Source organism: Macrobrachium rosenbergii, chromosome 14, assembly GCF_040412425.1.
Source record: "Macrobrachium rosenbergii isolate ZJJX-2024 chromosome 14, ASM4041242v1, whole genome shotgun sequence".
Taxonomy (NCBI): Eukaryota; Metazoa; Arthropoda; class Malacostraca; order Decapoda; family Palaemonidae; genus Macrobrachium; species Macrobrachium rosenbergii.
Window position 1 is genome coordinate 51,035,360 of NC_089754.1, and position 16,983 is coordinate 51,052,342.

Genomic DNA, 16,983 nt, shown 5'->3' on the forward strand with positions numbered 1-16,983 from the left:
CCTAATTAGAACCTCTACGTTAGCCTTGGATAATGTTGGTTATTCTGAACAGCTATGAATTATAAAATCTCTGTGCCTCAATGATACTCATAGGCATTATAAAATCTCTGTGCCTCAATGATACTCATAGGCATTCTTCATAAAAAACAGAGTATATCAATAGCTTATTACTATTTTCTTTCCAAACAATCCCTGAGTTTACAGAGTACATTTCAACATTAACAATAATATGCATTTCGTGCAACTGTCTCCACTTCTCAGCAATAGAGCTCTTAAGATATACTGTATCTTACTTTTACCAATAAGAAGATGGCCTTTTGGGCCAGCTACAAGAGACTTAAAAAGCTCAGCTTGGTTAAATAAATGAATAATTTCAAACTAATAACTTCCTTGTACATGCCATTGTAGGCAGTGTAAAGGTTTAGTGCTTATTTGGCCGTTACTTTTTATTCATTTTCACAAATCTTTTCCAATCTAACAGTCCAGCCTGTTCAACTTTACCCTGCCACAATAACAACCTCCCTCATGTAAAATACATACTGATGAGTCTACAAATGCAAATTCAGTGGCCTAGTTAAATTACTTCATAGTAAGAAAACTCAGAATAACTGATTTTAATGGCAAGAAATGAAACATGGTCTTTACAATTGTCCATGGAAAAAGATAAAAAACAAATTAAGCAAACTTAGGAACCATACACAACCATAACTTTCAAATTCCAGTTTAACCAGGATCCAGAGAACTTTATTGATAATGTTAGGAGCTCTGAAGAAACTATTATAAGTTTCTACAAGAGACTATTTCATATTTCATGATAATTTCACTTTAGATTAGAATTTTATTCTATTTGATATTTCAAGATAATTTCACTTTAGATTTGTATCGTACTTTATTTAAGATTTCAGGGTAAATTCACTTCATTTTTATAAGAAAATAACATATATATTTTTATTTTACCAGTTGTGAATCCTGAGGATCAGTTGAATATCAGTCATTTTGTAAGAATGAGTGGCAATATCGTAGGGAATCTTTTTAAATTTTTTCTTTGTTGGAGCCTATTTTTGGCTAATTTGCATACTCATTTATGCAAATTAGCTAAAAATAGGCTCCAACAAAGAAAAATTTAAAAAGATTCCCTATGATATTGCCACTCATTCTTACAAAATGACTGATATTCAACTGATCCTCAGGATTCACAGCTGCTAAAATAAAAATATATTTTAGTTATTTTCTTATAATAATTTCAGTATAGCTTTTTGGATTGACATGAAAACCCATTTGTTACACACTGTTCATACTACCATAGTTTTTCAACAGATATAATGGGTTTGTATTATACCCTATCCAATCCATCTTGCTGACCAAAATTTATTTTTAGTGTCACAGGAACGCCACATTAGATATTCCTGCATTAGTTTTAAGAACTACACTACCATTCCAGACTAAATGTCACAAGAATATTCATTAGGCAATGTTATGACAGATTAAGGGTGCATGCTAGGTGTCTGGAAGGCTTGGATAGGTTAGAGTTTTATACTTTTTGACAACCTTGATATCTACATAAACAAGATGAATGGTACATTTCTTAACACTGTGAAACTGTAATTCTTTGCCACTGCCAAGACTGACAACCTATAAAGTTAAGGACTTTCCTGATATCATATTCTGCTAACTGCCTAACTTATGTCTCCCAACATAGTAAGCATCGATGTAAGCTTAGACAACCTGAGAACATTTGTTCACATCAGTGACTGGACTTGGACCTGGTAAATCTCTCTGTTACCAATCAATTATCCACTTGTTAAATATAAATACTTGACATTTTTCCATCTCAAAATATTGATGAAAGCTTCCTACAATAAGGCATTAAACCCCCGGGTTTCAAGAAATACAATACTGACTTTATTTGCACTTTTTGGAGCAGCACCTGCCAAGACTTAATAACTCCACAATTGCACGTAAGTGGTCACTGCATAATATCAACAAACAAATCTGTTTAGTTTACCCACAAAAGACATATACAGATAAATAAAAATAAAAGCCGAGCGCAAACATGCTTCTTGAATACTATTTATTCATTTTTCTTCAGGCACACAATTCCAAGCATCTTTATCTGGATAAGATATTTTTGTAAAGCATTAACCTATGGAGTGCTTCATTAATAAAAAAAAATACTTCTTTCTCCTATCATTATTCCTCAGAATATCAAAATTCCCCTGGTTTTCTATGAAGTAAGCATAATTTCTTTTATCAGAAAACAACAGAAACTGAGAACTATTTAGTAACTATTCTATTCCATGCTGTTAAATAACAACTGTGCAGATGATGTTTTAGAGTCAAGATAAAGTTAAGAGAGTTCAAGTTGTTGCTTTGCTAACAACTCACAGCTTAAAAAACTTATAAATAAGTATTTTGTACAGAATAAGTGACAAACACTCTTAGTTCTCAGCAGTGATAAAAAATCAGTGGAATATGTAATGAGAAAATTAAAATGATCCACAATGTAAACCATTTTCTGCTATGCTTAGAGAGCTGTACAGAAAACAGTTCTTAATAGAGAATACCTCAAGATTTGACGACAATAATCTTCAAAATCCTCAAATGTTACACTTAATTAATTACACATACTATGCCCAGTGATGGAGATGTACTTCAGTAATTTCTCTTTTTTCAGTTAGTACCTTTGTTTTACTTACTTATTAACAACTGCAAAATAAATATTAAATAACTTAGGTATAAATATGAGAATAAAATCACTAAGAAAAATAAAAATTCCCAAACAACTTAATGAAACTAAGACTTTTGTTCACCAACAAATTACCTTTACCACCAAGCATTAGACCCTTCAAACATGTGGAAATTGCTATAAATTCTATTTCTATCCAAACTGAAATATCCATAATAAATGATACCTATATCATTGATATTTCAGCAAAAATGTTCACATTTATCCAATGCCTGAAGGTGAAAAATAATCTATAAACTAACATCAAAATAATTCTTCAAGTTAAATATGCATGAACCACAACATGACACATATGCATACTATAAAAAGAAAAGTAGCTTGTAAAAAGAAAGCAAGGAAATAAAAACAATGCAGAATGCCAGGTTACAAGGTACAGTGCAGTGTACTTGTAAGTAGTGTTAAGTATGAACTCAAAGCTACATTCTGCAAAACTTGACCAAAATTGCTGCTCAGCAGCAACTACGAAAAATCACGATACCAATAACTAAGTTGTAAAGTCGAAGAGCTTTAATTCATAAGAGAGACAAACTCCAACCAACTATCTACGCATTACAGTATTAGTACATTTCCAAAAAACCAACAGGATGTCTGGAATGATTTTAGCATTGATGGATAACTGTTCTACAATATTTATGCTATAATTATAGAATATTCTTTCTGTACAATTCTACTGCATAGGGCAATATATTTCCTCTTCTACAAAGACCTCTAGCCTAAATATAAATGCTAACAACTACTTGAGCTCTACCCTATTCTGTGGAATATTTCAAAGTATATCTTGGTGCTAGTTAACAACTTGGACAGGCCATTGTAAAAATACGAAGTTGTTAATTGTTCTTTTAAACTCCATACACGCTAGTGACCCTGCATAAAGATGTGCCCTATGGGTGATGAATGAACTTTTGTGACACGATTTGTTTTGAGCCTTGTCAGGGTTTTACAGACTTAAAAGGAAAGGTTCAACAAAACTGTGGGAAAAAAATCATCTTTTTTTTAAATTTCTGAACAACACTCTTAGGTTTTAAGTTTTGGGTGAAGAAAAATACACCTCACAATATGTATTCAAGTATGAAAACCTACTTAAAAGAATGGTTCTCATGTTAGCGATCAATTAAAATGAAGCATGAGGATGAGTATGGACTCCCCATACCCATTTGCAATGGAATGTCCACAATAATATACTCTGTCCTGGGCAATTCCAGCAATTTCTGTGGGATAGTTTCGTCCTCAACAGAATTTACTGCCTGCCCCAAATCTCTTCTAGCTATATTACTTTTATATAAAGTGGGATGGATTTCTGCATTAGCCAAATGATACTGATTGTCTTTATTCACATTCATTGAAGCATTTTTCCAAGGAGTGCAAGTGACTACATTACATGATTGCTGCATCACACCATCACAATAATGCTTATGTATCTGTTTACTGGATTTTTCTGTATTTCTACAAACATCATTACAAACCTCAGCTTCCTCAGACTTAATGTGACTAGAACCCGAGATAACTGAGCTGACAGAGTAAAAAGATGGTTCACTTGAAATGTCACCTACTTCAGATTCCTCCTGCAATTCCGGTAACGTTGCTTGAGAAGAAGACTGGACACACTGCAAAGGCTTGAGCAGAGGTGGAGGTGTAGGTGAGGTACAAGGTAATAAGGTTAAAAGACGGGAAGTGCCAGATAACGGATTATTACAACTGTTTTCAGACTTCCCGTGATTCCAGACAGGACCTTGCTCCTCTTGTTCCTGCGCACTGGATACACTTACAAGGCTAAGGTCCTCATACCGTCATAATTCAGGGAACCTGAAAAAGAGCACATGAACAATTACTTTAAGACTGTGCCTATCCATGCAGAGATGAGGAAAAAGTTCATTTCATCACAGCTTGAACAGTTTGTACAAACATCAGTAAAAAGTAAAGTATCTTTTACATGCCTTCTTGTACAGTCAATCCCCTACTCCTTTGTAATACAAACAATATATGGCAGGAAACATTCAGCTTATACTTTACAGGTTGTCTCAACTTAGCATGCAGTTCAGGGGTCTGGCCTCCTGATAAATAACAAACTCCAGAAAGTAATGACGACCAGATGTTGTAGCCAACACAATACCCCAGAGTCTGTGTAGTAATCACATGAAAATCTCATTCTTTTCTTCCTCTCCTGTTATGCACTGTTAATTCACTGTATATCTTGATAGAAGTCACACAATTTACTAAGCTGTCAATTTAGCTTAAATAATTTAAATTACTTGTAACTGTTCTCAGCTCATTCACTGATTACATGTACACTGTAGATTCTGTAGGCAATCATACGTTTGTCTGTTTACTCCTCTTTGTCTCTTGTACTGTGTACAGTTACTTTATTCCAAGTTTTGATAAGTTAACAACCCTTAACAAAATGTGATTAATGCAATTATGTTAATCACTAAACATATCTCATATACTTTTACAGATTTCAGCACATATATATATATATAACTGCCTATGCTTAAGTAACATGTTTCAATGGTGGGAGGGTTTTGTAAATTTTTGTCAACATACCAAATAAATACTAAGATCATTGTAAATACCTTGAAAGAGCCTTGCACGTGCATACAGATTTGGATTAAATGTTTATTATATTTTTAATGTGGCGATGCCAAAATGCAAGTACAAAACAGCAGTTACTTGCTCAGTACAAAATCAGTAATCATATCCAGTATGCATTATATATTTTTATTATGTTTGCTTGTACTCTTGCTTACTTTACTATACGTATCAGTTTACAAGACCCTCAACGTTGACAACTGGTACTTAAATAGAAAAAGAATGATCATAACTTAGTAAAACCAAAGCGATTGTGCTTACTGCTAGATCAACAAAGCTTAGAAACACTCCAGGCCCCTATCACTTTCCAACAAGAGTAACCTTCAAAAGACAGTGTGCATATTCTATAACCAACAACATTCTTCATTTAAGAAAATCATAAAAATCTACAATCAAGATATGTACTTATGTAAGAATGTCTGACAACAGTGAACAGCAAGACAATATGCAACACATTGGTGCAGAAAAATACAAGCTACATCAGGGTTCATTATAACGAGGTTTTTGTGTACCTGCATATGCGGCACAGAAGATCGCATTTTGACACAAAGAACAGACTCTTTATGAAGCACACACACATATGATACACCAGTTGCATTTGTTTCAGCATCTAATATGTCTATCACACTTACTGGATTATTCTGTTATTTTGATTTTATTTTATTTTACCTTCTTTCATTTTTCCAATAGAAATGGAATATTAAAATTTAGGCCAAAGGGCAAGCACTAGGACCTATGAGGTCATTCAGCGCTGAAAAGAAATTGAGAGTAAAAGGTTTTAAAGGTGTAACAGAAGGAAAACCTCGCAGTTGCACTGTGAAAAAATTGTTAGGAGAGGGTGGAAAGAAAGATGGAAGAGAGAGATTATGAACAGAGGTATAGTTAATGGAATGAAAGGGGCTGCAGCTAGGGGCCAAAAGGAAACTGCAAAGTACCTTAAGTAATGCCTACAGTGCACAGAGTGAGGTGCACTGATGACACTACCCCCTATGGAGGTTATTTTTCCAATAACTAATGTTTTAATCACTGAAGTCAGGTAAGCTGAAGTGATACTGAACAGACTTACAAATAGTAAATCAAAAGTAACCCATTAAAATTATATACCATGCATGTCATATATCTACTGAACTGACCAAATTTTCTTGTCATTACTATTTGGGACTACTACAATAAATGACTTAACATTGGCAAAAAAAAAAAAAAATTAGTTACCAAGGAAATGCAGTGTGTAAGAAAGTTACATAAATGGACAATGTTCTTTAAGATGGCTTTTAATTGTTTACAGTTTCTTATTTCTATCTATTTCTGGAACATTTATCACCTCTCATTCATTAAATCTAAATAGGAACAAGAACAGCAATTTTTAAAAGGGTGCCTTTGGATGTGGGCTGAGGCTGTTTGAGGCCATACTTACTTTTATTGCTCTTGGACCACTATCATCTCAGTTACAGTAGTTGACATTATTACAATGGCCACTCTGGTAAATTATTTTTTACTGGGTTTAATAGTGTTGCTAGTGACTGAGAAGGAGAGCTTTTTATCCTTCCCATATAAATTACTCCACCTTCAAGCCAGTACATCAGCAGTAATGATGGTTTAAATCTTTGCAGGTACCAACATAAAAAAATTAATGTCTGCTTGATCCTCCTAACAGTCAAATCTCATTCTCTAAACAGGTTGCAAGGAAGGCTAAGGGTACCCAAGAGGACTCGAAGGACTAGATGGGGAGGTCTTGAGAGAAACTCAATTATGATCTGCCAGGCAAGACCTGGGGTGGTCAGAGCTGGGCCTATCCCAGGTAAAGGAGAATGTCACCTTGTATGAGGGTTCAGTGATTGTTAAGGATCACTGTAAGAGTAAGCCAAGAACATGCCCACATGGCCTTGTAAGAGTTTATGGGCATAATCCATGTGCAGTTTGTCATGTGTCCATTGATCTTAGAGAGACAAGAGCCCACTGACACAGCACCATGGTGACAACCAGACCTACAAAGGACTCCATCTATGTTGACTAGAGGAGCAATTATGGTTACAGTAAAAAAATGCTAATCCATTCCAAGAAGGATAGATGCTGCATTGTGAAGGCTCTTTGCATCTCTCAGTCTGGAGAAGAATGATCTATATAATGAAACTTCAAAATATCTCTAGATGGAGGGGGATGTATCTTAGCCTCAAAAGTCACAGAACAACAGGCAATAGAGGTAAGATGCTGAGAGAGGAATATCCTGAAGCTGGCATGGCAATAGGAGGAGGAACTTTGGAGGTGAAAAGGATCAGCTGGCCTGTTTTATCTACAGGTGAAGGCAGCAAAGGGTCATCTACAAAAGTAGGCAGAAGAACCACACCAAGGAGAGTAAATATGGCTAAGGGCTTCTGTGACAGTTGTAGGCATTAGAATTAGATTTGACAGCTAAGTTAACAGCAGAGTTGATCATGAATGGCTCCTTTCAGGACTGAAAAAAAATTGAAGGTTGAGGATGACCTAAGAAAGGAGAGTACACAGACTTCAACAAATCAGCACTGGGGGAAGATGGAGGCAGAGGCAACAAGGACAGCAGCTCCAAGACAGCAGTAGTGACTGCAGATACGGAGCAAATACTGCATGTACTGTGAGAGCGAACTCTTCTTGTATGCAGGGATATCAAAAGCAAAGGAAACAACATGAAAAGCAGAGCTCCTGGCCCTCTTTTCATCCTTGGAATGTTGGGCATGAAACTTCCCTGTAAGAGGAAGTACATTAACAGCCTATGCCAAGAGCCAAGATTTTGTCCAAAAAACCTGTCCTTTTGACAGGCAGAGCTGGTGAGGATATACAGTGACAAGCCTGTGAGCAGAGAGGTCCAGAGAGGCAGCAACAGAGAACTTTAGAGTTAATACATTTATATGACCACTTCCAATTATGGCACATTACAGGTAAGCTGTGATGAGCACTGTTAAGCCTGGAAAAATGGACACAAGGTAATGGTCTTTGTCAAGCTATGACATAAAAAAGCCACAGGCTTGGTCTAGCAGTATGGAATGGTAAAACACTAGATAAATAAATTAGGCAACAACACTGGGCCCAACCACTGACATTCTCACTGGCTAACATTGGTACAAAAAGTTTTATAGATAATTACAAAATTACAAAAATTACCATAATCCAAAGTAACTCAAAACCAAAGGTAATAAGTTGGATGCACAACAAATCAATCATGAAAACTGTCAAGCTGAAAAATCCAAACTGTGAATTCACTGTAAACTGCACAACAAATACAAAAACTGTCCTACAAAATTACCAGGACCCCGGCCGAAAAGAATGGGTAAACTGAATAACTGGAATAAACTGGAAATAATAAACAAAAACACAGAGAGAACATAAAATTCACAGCAGCCCAGTAGGTGGAAGGCAATGAAAGCCATCCCCCCCTGTATGCACTTACAAAAGGCACATTTATGTAAAAAGACACAGAATCACAATCAAACACAAGAAACAACTGATGAAGTGAATGACAATAATGAAAATAAACTAATGAAAATAATAACGGATCAAAGGAAAACTGAACAAGGCATCCCTAGGAAGAGCAACACTGCTGACTGTAAGTCGCATGAAATAGTGAGGGATGAATTAAATATGGTAATCAATAATTATGTATCTATGCAACTGCTTTCCTTGGAGATGATAAAAATATAAACTAAAATAATTTCATTTAAAGTAGTGACCCAGGTCTAAACTGAAAAAAATATAAACCACTAGTGTTCCAAAAACTACTCATAAAGGGGGATCTTTCTAAAAACAAAAAAGTTAGTCGTAATATGCAGTGGAACTCAAATTGCATACTATTTGGGAGACCAAGCAGAGTTAAAACACAACAGAAATTAGTCAAGGTACAGTACTGCTAAAGTTAAGAAATTATAAACAAGATAAATATTAGGTCATAAGCAAAACACTTTCTTCCTCAAGGGCTCTTATGCACAGAAATATTCACTGCAAAATATTTCAAGTTCTGTATGTTATACTACAATATACACCAACTGCAAAAAAAAAAAAAAATTGATTACTTTGTAATATCAAGAGTAAATGAAGCAAAAAACCATTTTCAGGATTAAAATGTTCACAATTCTTTTGATATGCATATTAGTCTATTATGCATATGCATCACTTGAGACCTGCAATCTCTCTATACTGAATGATAAAAACGAGCACAATCACTATAGCTCACTAACAAATACATATACAACTAACAAAGATTGTCATGTTCATATTAGGCCAACAACATAAAAGAAAGCACTTCAAAAAATGACAAAACAATGTTTTTATCTATAAAGAAACTTTGAAAAGCTGCATGTCATTAAAATTCTTATACCCATACAAAGCTGCCCAGAAATTCATCAGCAGTACTGCATCGTGAGTAACAACTGACCATTCTGCATGGTAACCCAAATATGAGAAATGCAAGTTTCAGTATGGTTACCTAAATATATGCCCATAAATAGGATATGGCTCCTAACTGCACTTGCTGTTGTTACAAGTTGTAAACACTGTACTGCCTGAAGCCTGAAGAACTAGAATTTGTTTCAGCTCATATCTGCACATCTATAAAACTCTAACATACCTTTACTGAAGCTACGTATCCTTATCCTCACCATCATAATACCACATTAAGTGATTTTGTTTTGTACAAACATGAATTACTTAACATCCTCCTACCAAACTTTCAATTTTGTATCCATCTGAGGACCAATTAGGCTCTAATAAAATTTGTAAAAATTCATAAGTTAACATGACATAGTAGATTTACGTAAACATATAGCTTCTTAAAATATATAAATAAATTGGCTGTGATGCTAGACCTGTATTGGTATGTGACGTATCTATAGTGTATATTTTATATAATCTACTCAACAGCAGTAATAAACATGATATCTCCTTTAGCAAGCCAGTGAAAATTGCAACAAAAGGAACTTTCATACTAAAGGGACTTAATGCTTGCACAGTTACTACAATAAGAATTATATGGTGTACCACCAAACTAAAATCATACTAAACCTTTTATTTCAATTTAAATGTAAATGAATTAAATAAAAATATAGATAATGGACAAAGTCCAGAGCTATACTGAAGGCTTGCAGCAATGAATAGCCTTTTGTGGAGAGCAACAGTGTGTAAAATGTGATACAATTACAACAGTAACATACCCTTAAAGAGGGTCATTAATAATGAACTGAACTTCTTCTTTCGACCTTATTAATCCCACTGTCTAGCAGGGTCAGCCGTACTAATGAACTGAACTCCTAAGCTCCAAAGTGCTCAGTTTTAAGATCATTAAAATAATTGCTACAGATCACCTCATCCCTGCTCATTTAACTGGTGTGTGTCAAGACTGTAAGAATGTGAACATTTTAAAGAAAATATGCAAACACTTCATCAATAATTTCAATTTTATGAGTACTCTTCAAATAATATCTAAATACAATCAATAATTAGTAAAGCATCTTCATCCCTTTTAGATCTAAAAGCTGCTTATAAAAAGGGAAAGGGAATGTACATTTCTGACGTTAATTTTATCCTGAAAGTTATAGAGATTTCATGACTTATGACAAACTAGTTTTGCTTGCGTATGTTACATAATTACCATAAGAAGAATATTATGTCTTCTCCCCAGAAGGAGCACCTGAAATAAACCTACTCTCAATAAATATGATCATTTGATTACAATACATGCAAACCTAAAAATATTTTTACATTGTTCTGTAGAAAGAAAAAATAACCAAACGCCACCAAATATATGGAAGACAAAAAAAGAAGAGTTCATCTCTAGAAAGATGGTCAACTTCATGAAATTCTTTGATGATCTACATAGAATATTTTCTCTTTAGTTTTTCTGACAACCATATTACCCACCTATCCCTTTTTCTGTTATCATGTATAGCACTTCTGAAGATTTGCTGATAGCATGACAGCAAATGTCCAAAACCACCACGATAGCCCAGGAAAATAAGGCCATGTCCTGGTTTGGATTCTGGGCATTTTAGTTGGTGCCACATTTCACTGTATGTACCATAAATTGCTATGCCTGTACCCACTTTAATCTCAGTTTCTGTTTTGCAGATATTTATAATTTATTATTGTAATGTGATTGAAGAATAAAATTGTATCTGCAATTTTGAGTTCATTGTTTTTCAATATTATTAGCATCTAATACTGGTTAATTCTAAAATTTCTTTGCTTTTGCAATTTTAAGTTTGTTTTTCTATATTCTTGTATGTTACTATTAAAATAATGATAAAAGCCATGATTACATCTCCTCTTCAATTTGAGGGTTCCTGTGAAAAATTAACAGAAAGTAAAAAGAGATAAAGAACCTGTGGGTGTGTCAACCTCATAACAATGAAGTGACTTACCCAACTATGCTAGGATGGAATGCAGGATAAACACTCCATCCTGGCAACTCCTCATGAGCACCAAGGGATCAAACCAACGTGAGGGATCACCTCCCCTCTTCTATTTGAGGTTTCTGTAAGGAACCAACAGTGAATAAAGCAGGATAAAGAACCTGTAGGTGTGTCAACCTTACGGCAATAAAGTGAATTACCCAACTATGTTGGGATGGAATGCAGGATACTGCTCTGTCCTAGCATCCTGGCATTTTCTCATATGTACCTTGGCGTTAAAGCCATGTGAGAAATCACTTCACTTCTTCTATTTGGTATTCCTGTGAGGAATTAACAGCAAATAAAGAGGAATAAAGTACCTGTAGGCATGTTAACCTTTTGATAATAAAGTGACTTACCCAACTATGTTGAGATGGAATGCAGGATAACTGCTCCATCTCTGCAATTTCTCAAAAGCATCAGAGGGACCAGTCACTTTCTGCTAGGGGACCTGTGAGGCTGGGACTTAGCATACCACCTACTGATACACAGTGCACCTGAACCTCTTCAATCTCAAAGCAGTCATGTTTTGCAGAGCACTGTCTCTGATGACCACTCCATAAACTCAGAAACTTCCTTAAAAGAGATGTTTCCAGAGAAAGCAAGTGAGATGCCCACCTTCCAAAGGTCATGCAACTTAAGAAAGGACCGACTCATGCGACTTAAGAAAGGACCAGCTTACTACTGGCTTGCCGAAGGACTTGTTCTCCAGTGAGAGGTGATTCATTGAGAAAGTTCAAGTAGTTTGAGCAGCCAAGTAGAAATAAGTCAAAGGTAATGGATAAAAAGTAAAAGGCAGAAAGCAATGCTGCTGTGGTCACACTGACACTCCAAATAACCCTTAGTACCATCTACAATGCACCTGGCAAGGCTCACTGTAAGTGGTATATACCACCTAGAAGTCTACCATCAGAATGACTGACATTTCTATAAGGCATTTAGAAATTACTTAACATTCCTGGCCATTAACTAAATTCTGTGTTGGCAACACCAACAGGAGGTAATATGTCTATCTACATATTAAAACAAAAACTAAATAAAATAGCCTTAAGAAGTATTAAGGTTTGCAAACAAAAATATGAAATATTTATTCACAGCCACTAAGAAACATTGGAATAATTAATAAATACTTTATAGAAAACTCCTATAAAAATACAGTACATTTCATGTAATCGTTAAAGTAGCTAATTTAATAAAGTGATGCCTGATCCCCAGTTTTCATTTACAAATGAAAAAACACCCTTCATTACTTTCACTACACTTCAAAATGAAGCCAGCATACAGTTTTTGAATAGAGTAAGGTAACATACCTATTTGGATCTTCCTTATAACCTGCAGGAACTTCAAAATATGAGTCAGGGATATCATCTTTGAATGCAAACTCCTGGAATGTAATTTTTGCTGACACAGTTGGTAGGATTGGAATATCTGTAAAAAAAAAAAATTAATAAAATAATAAAATTATTCAACTGCCTTCTGAAAATATAAAAAAAACATACTTCATCAATTCCCCATTATATTTTCAGTTTTCCTTATCAGAAGTATTTATCTTATCCCTTTTTCACTTAGCTATCCTTTTCCTATATAGTATAAACTTAATGTACTTGATTTAAATTGGTTACTTTACCTCTTAAATATTTTTCAGTGATCTATTTTTTCTTAACACGCACACACGTGTGTGTGTGTGTGAAAACTAAAGCTAGTACTTTCTTCTAACTGACATCATTCGACTCACAATGAAAGTAAAAAGGATAGCTACAATATTTACGCAACCCAAGAGCCTGTTGTGGTTATCTTTAGCATGGTGCTGTAAGCGCCCTTGATTTCTATGGGCCAGCATACACCTCTGGTGAAAGGGTTGCGTGCCCCATCCAATTTTTGCTATGAAATATACCTGTATACAGACACCAACCTATTTACGAACATTCAACTTACAAACAGAGATACAAACAAATGGGATTGCAAATTAAAATTGTGTTCAGCGTGCTCCCCTTTACCACTCCTTTACCAAATTTTGTTTTGTGAGCCTATTCTGTACATACAGTACTGTATGTAGTGTAATGTTTTAAGATGAAAAACATGCAGTACTGTATTGATTTTATATCATACTGTACAGTAACCAACCTACAAACAATTCAAAAAACAAACGGCCATCCGGAACATAACTTGTTTGTAAGTGGGGTGGTGTCTGTACATCTCCTCTGGGCATGTGAATTTATACACTACTTTCATGCCCACCTCCTTCAGTTCAACAGGAACGGTGCTGTTTTTAATTAGTAGGGCTGCTACTGAGGCAGCATTCCTCCTTGTATGTAGACCCTTAATTCAGATAGACACTAGACACTGTTAGTTGTAGGTTGGTAAAATTCCTCAATATTCTTTTTGATTGCATTTTCAATAATATGGTCTGTGTATCCATTATTTGTTAATAACTAACAAATTGGATCAAGTTTGTTATTATGACTATGACATGCAATGGGTGAATGCTTTTTTGACAAAAGTGCTCACCACTGGCTTTTTACTGGCATCAGATCATTCTCCATGTGCATTCAAGCAACAGCCAGCATTCATTACTTTGGCATATACTCGTAGTTCTGAATCATCTTTACTGTTTTATAATTATGACCTCAAGAAATGGAAAATTCTTCTGCTAGTTGTGCTCTATGGTGAACTTAAACACTAAGCTTCTCTTCAGGGCATCTGCTAGTTTCTTAGCCTTTTCAACTTTCATTGTAACAGCTACCACCCATAAATCTTTAGTTTTAGATTTCCTTGGAAAGTCTTCTCTTTGATGGTAGCCATGTACATATTTGAGAATGGCCTGAAAGGGGCCCCCATATAGCTGTGACCATTAGCATATCTCATAGGACTCTTTCAGATATGGGAAATGGGTTGTTCTCAGACATGAACTCGCCATCAAGGGTGACGCTAATCGTTTCTTTAATGGGAATGCAGTACTCACAAATAGGCTTTCTGCAGCAAGTGATTTGATTATCATCTCTGGGTCCTTTTTCATGCAGGAGGTGGACGAACTCTCCCAATGATTTCAAACCCCAGTAAAAGCTACTTCAAATGGGCTAGTGGTAAGGATTTTAGTTTTCTCCTCAGTAAACAAAAGCCATCAAATTAAGAAACAAGTAAAAAATGCACCAAAGTTTCTTCAGCGCAACTGGGTTTTCTGTGCAGCTGCTACAGCGTATAATCAAGGCCACCGAAAATAGATCTATCTTTCGGTGGTCTCGGTATAATGCTGTATGAGCCACAGCCCATGAAACTTTAAGCATGGCCCGGTGGTGGCCTATCCTTTATCGTTGCCAGAAGCACGATTATGGCTAACTTTAACCTTAAATAAAAGAAAAACTACTGAGGCTAGACAGCTGCAATTTGGTAAGTTTGATGACTGGAGGGTGGATGATCAACATACCAATTTGCAGCCCTCTAGCCTCAGTAGTTTTTAAGATCTGAGGGCGGACAAAAAAGTACGGACAAAATAAAGTGTGGAGAGAATAAAGTGCAGACAGACAAAGCCAGCACAATAATTTTCTTTTACAGAAAGCTAAAAATAAAGATACCAACCCTCTTTGTAAGTAACACCATTTTACCATATGAAGATGAAGCAAAATTCCTTAGGGTAATTTTTTAAAAGATGCAGACTTTATGACAACAACAAGATTACTCAACAAAAAAATATCCTGAAGTTGGCATCACAATTTGACTGAGATGTAGATCGACAAACCCCGCTTGAACCTTACACTATACCCTGATGTCTAAGCAAGACATTTTTTGTCTGCCAAATTTATGGCTCTTCCTGAAAAACATCTAGAAAACTTAAGACAGTGGCAAGTGTACATAGGAATTTGGGCTTGTGTCCCTTTTCAATCTGCAAGGAGGAATTGAGCCTAAAGCACATAATCAAAAGTTTAACATAGAAGAATAACCCTAATTATATATGAAGGTGCCAGTAGATCATCCAGCAAACAGACTCCTGGAGATGCACCATGAAAAGAAAAGTGGAGAGAATGGTATCCAGGTCACCACCTTGGTGCAAACTTCCAATTTAAATATTCCCAGTTGCTAGAGGGAAGAAAAACTTCCAGTAAAATAATCAAAATAGAATAATCAAAATAGAATTTCTTAAAACACTTTGTCAGCACCAAGAGCCAAATTGAGGGATCTTCAATAATGTAGTCAGATTGGCTGTTATAGTTAGAGATCATTAACAAGCAGAATTAACCACTTGTTCCATCTTCAAAGTACAAATGTACGCAGTGGTATAAGCTGTCACATGTGTTTTTAATTGCAGGATCATTTGGTGTAAATTTCTTTTCTTTATTCTGATTCCATTGGTGTTTTACCTTTGCTAAAGCAGATTACACCTCTCACCACCTGGTGCAAGAAATGCGGGTTTGGCTGCTCCTCCTGTCTCATGTTAATATATCAAGGTTATTTCTTGTAAGATACCAGCTTATGGTAAGGTAGATGGAAACATTAGAGCAGCTTAAAAGGCTATGATATTATATAAGTACTTGATTTTAAATATCCCACATGGAGATTTTGAACAACTGATTTTTACATAAGTAATAAATGGTAGTAAGCTGACAACACTAAAGAAAGAAAGACAGAAGAAGGAACACAGATAATCAACCAATATTAGAAACAAATGAAAGAGAGAGAGGCGCAGAAAGAAATGTAATAACTAAGAGGCACCAAATGCCAACAGGGGAAAGGGGGGTGAATGAGACATATAACCACCCCTGCACCAAAATGGAGTATTGCACCATTCACACAAGAGGGGGATACACCAATGGAAACTTCCTAATCTCCTTTACTAACACAACTGAGGAAGTACTAGCATCTTAGGATATAAGCTTTACAGCAAGAACACCTGGCATTCCAAATGACCAATGACAATTCGACACACCAGAACTTCAGCTCACCTTAAACCAGCTCCTCTGGTATATATACCTATAAAACACTGTTTTTTATTCATTCTCTCTGTGGATGACTGCTTGCGCATGCATCAAAACATGAGAGTTAATAAGTAAACAATAAAGAAACAGTATATCTTTCCATGTCCTTTGGAAATTTACCAAATCATCTACATGCTGATGAGAATATAATACAAGAAACAGAGCAGACTGTATAAACTGAATGCCACTGAAGCAGCAATTGTTTTCAATAACAATAACAGTGATAATAATAACTAATGTCTACAAATAATAGTGATAATAATAACTC

At 35.4% G+C, this 16,983-nt stretch overlaps 1 protein-coding gene across 1 annotated transcript in view; it reads right to left on the minus strand.

Annotated features, from left to right (window-relative positions):
- Positions 1–2,052: 2,052 nt before the first annotated feature.
- The window catches only part of LOC136846139 (ankyrin repeat domain-containing protein 13C), a 28,654-nt gene continuing 13,723 nt past the window's right edge, over positions 2,053–16,983 (minus strand). Inside the window, exons 10-11 of the mRNA XM_067116879.1 lie at positions 13,056–13,173; positions 2,053–4,549 (exon numbers count right to left, since the gene is read on the minus strand). Coding sequence (XP_066972980.1) covers positions 4,534–4,549; positions 13,056–13,173 — 134 coding nt within the window. The 3' untranslated portion in view covers positions 2,053–4,533. The remainder of the gene's footprint in view (positions 4,550–13,055; positions 13,174–16,983) is intronic.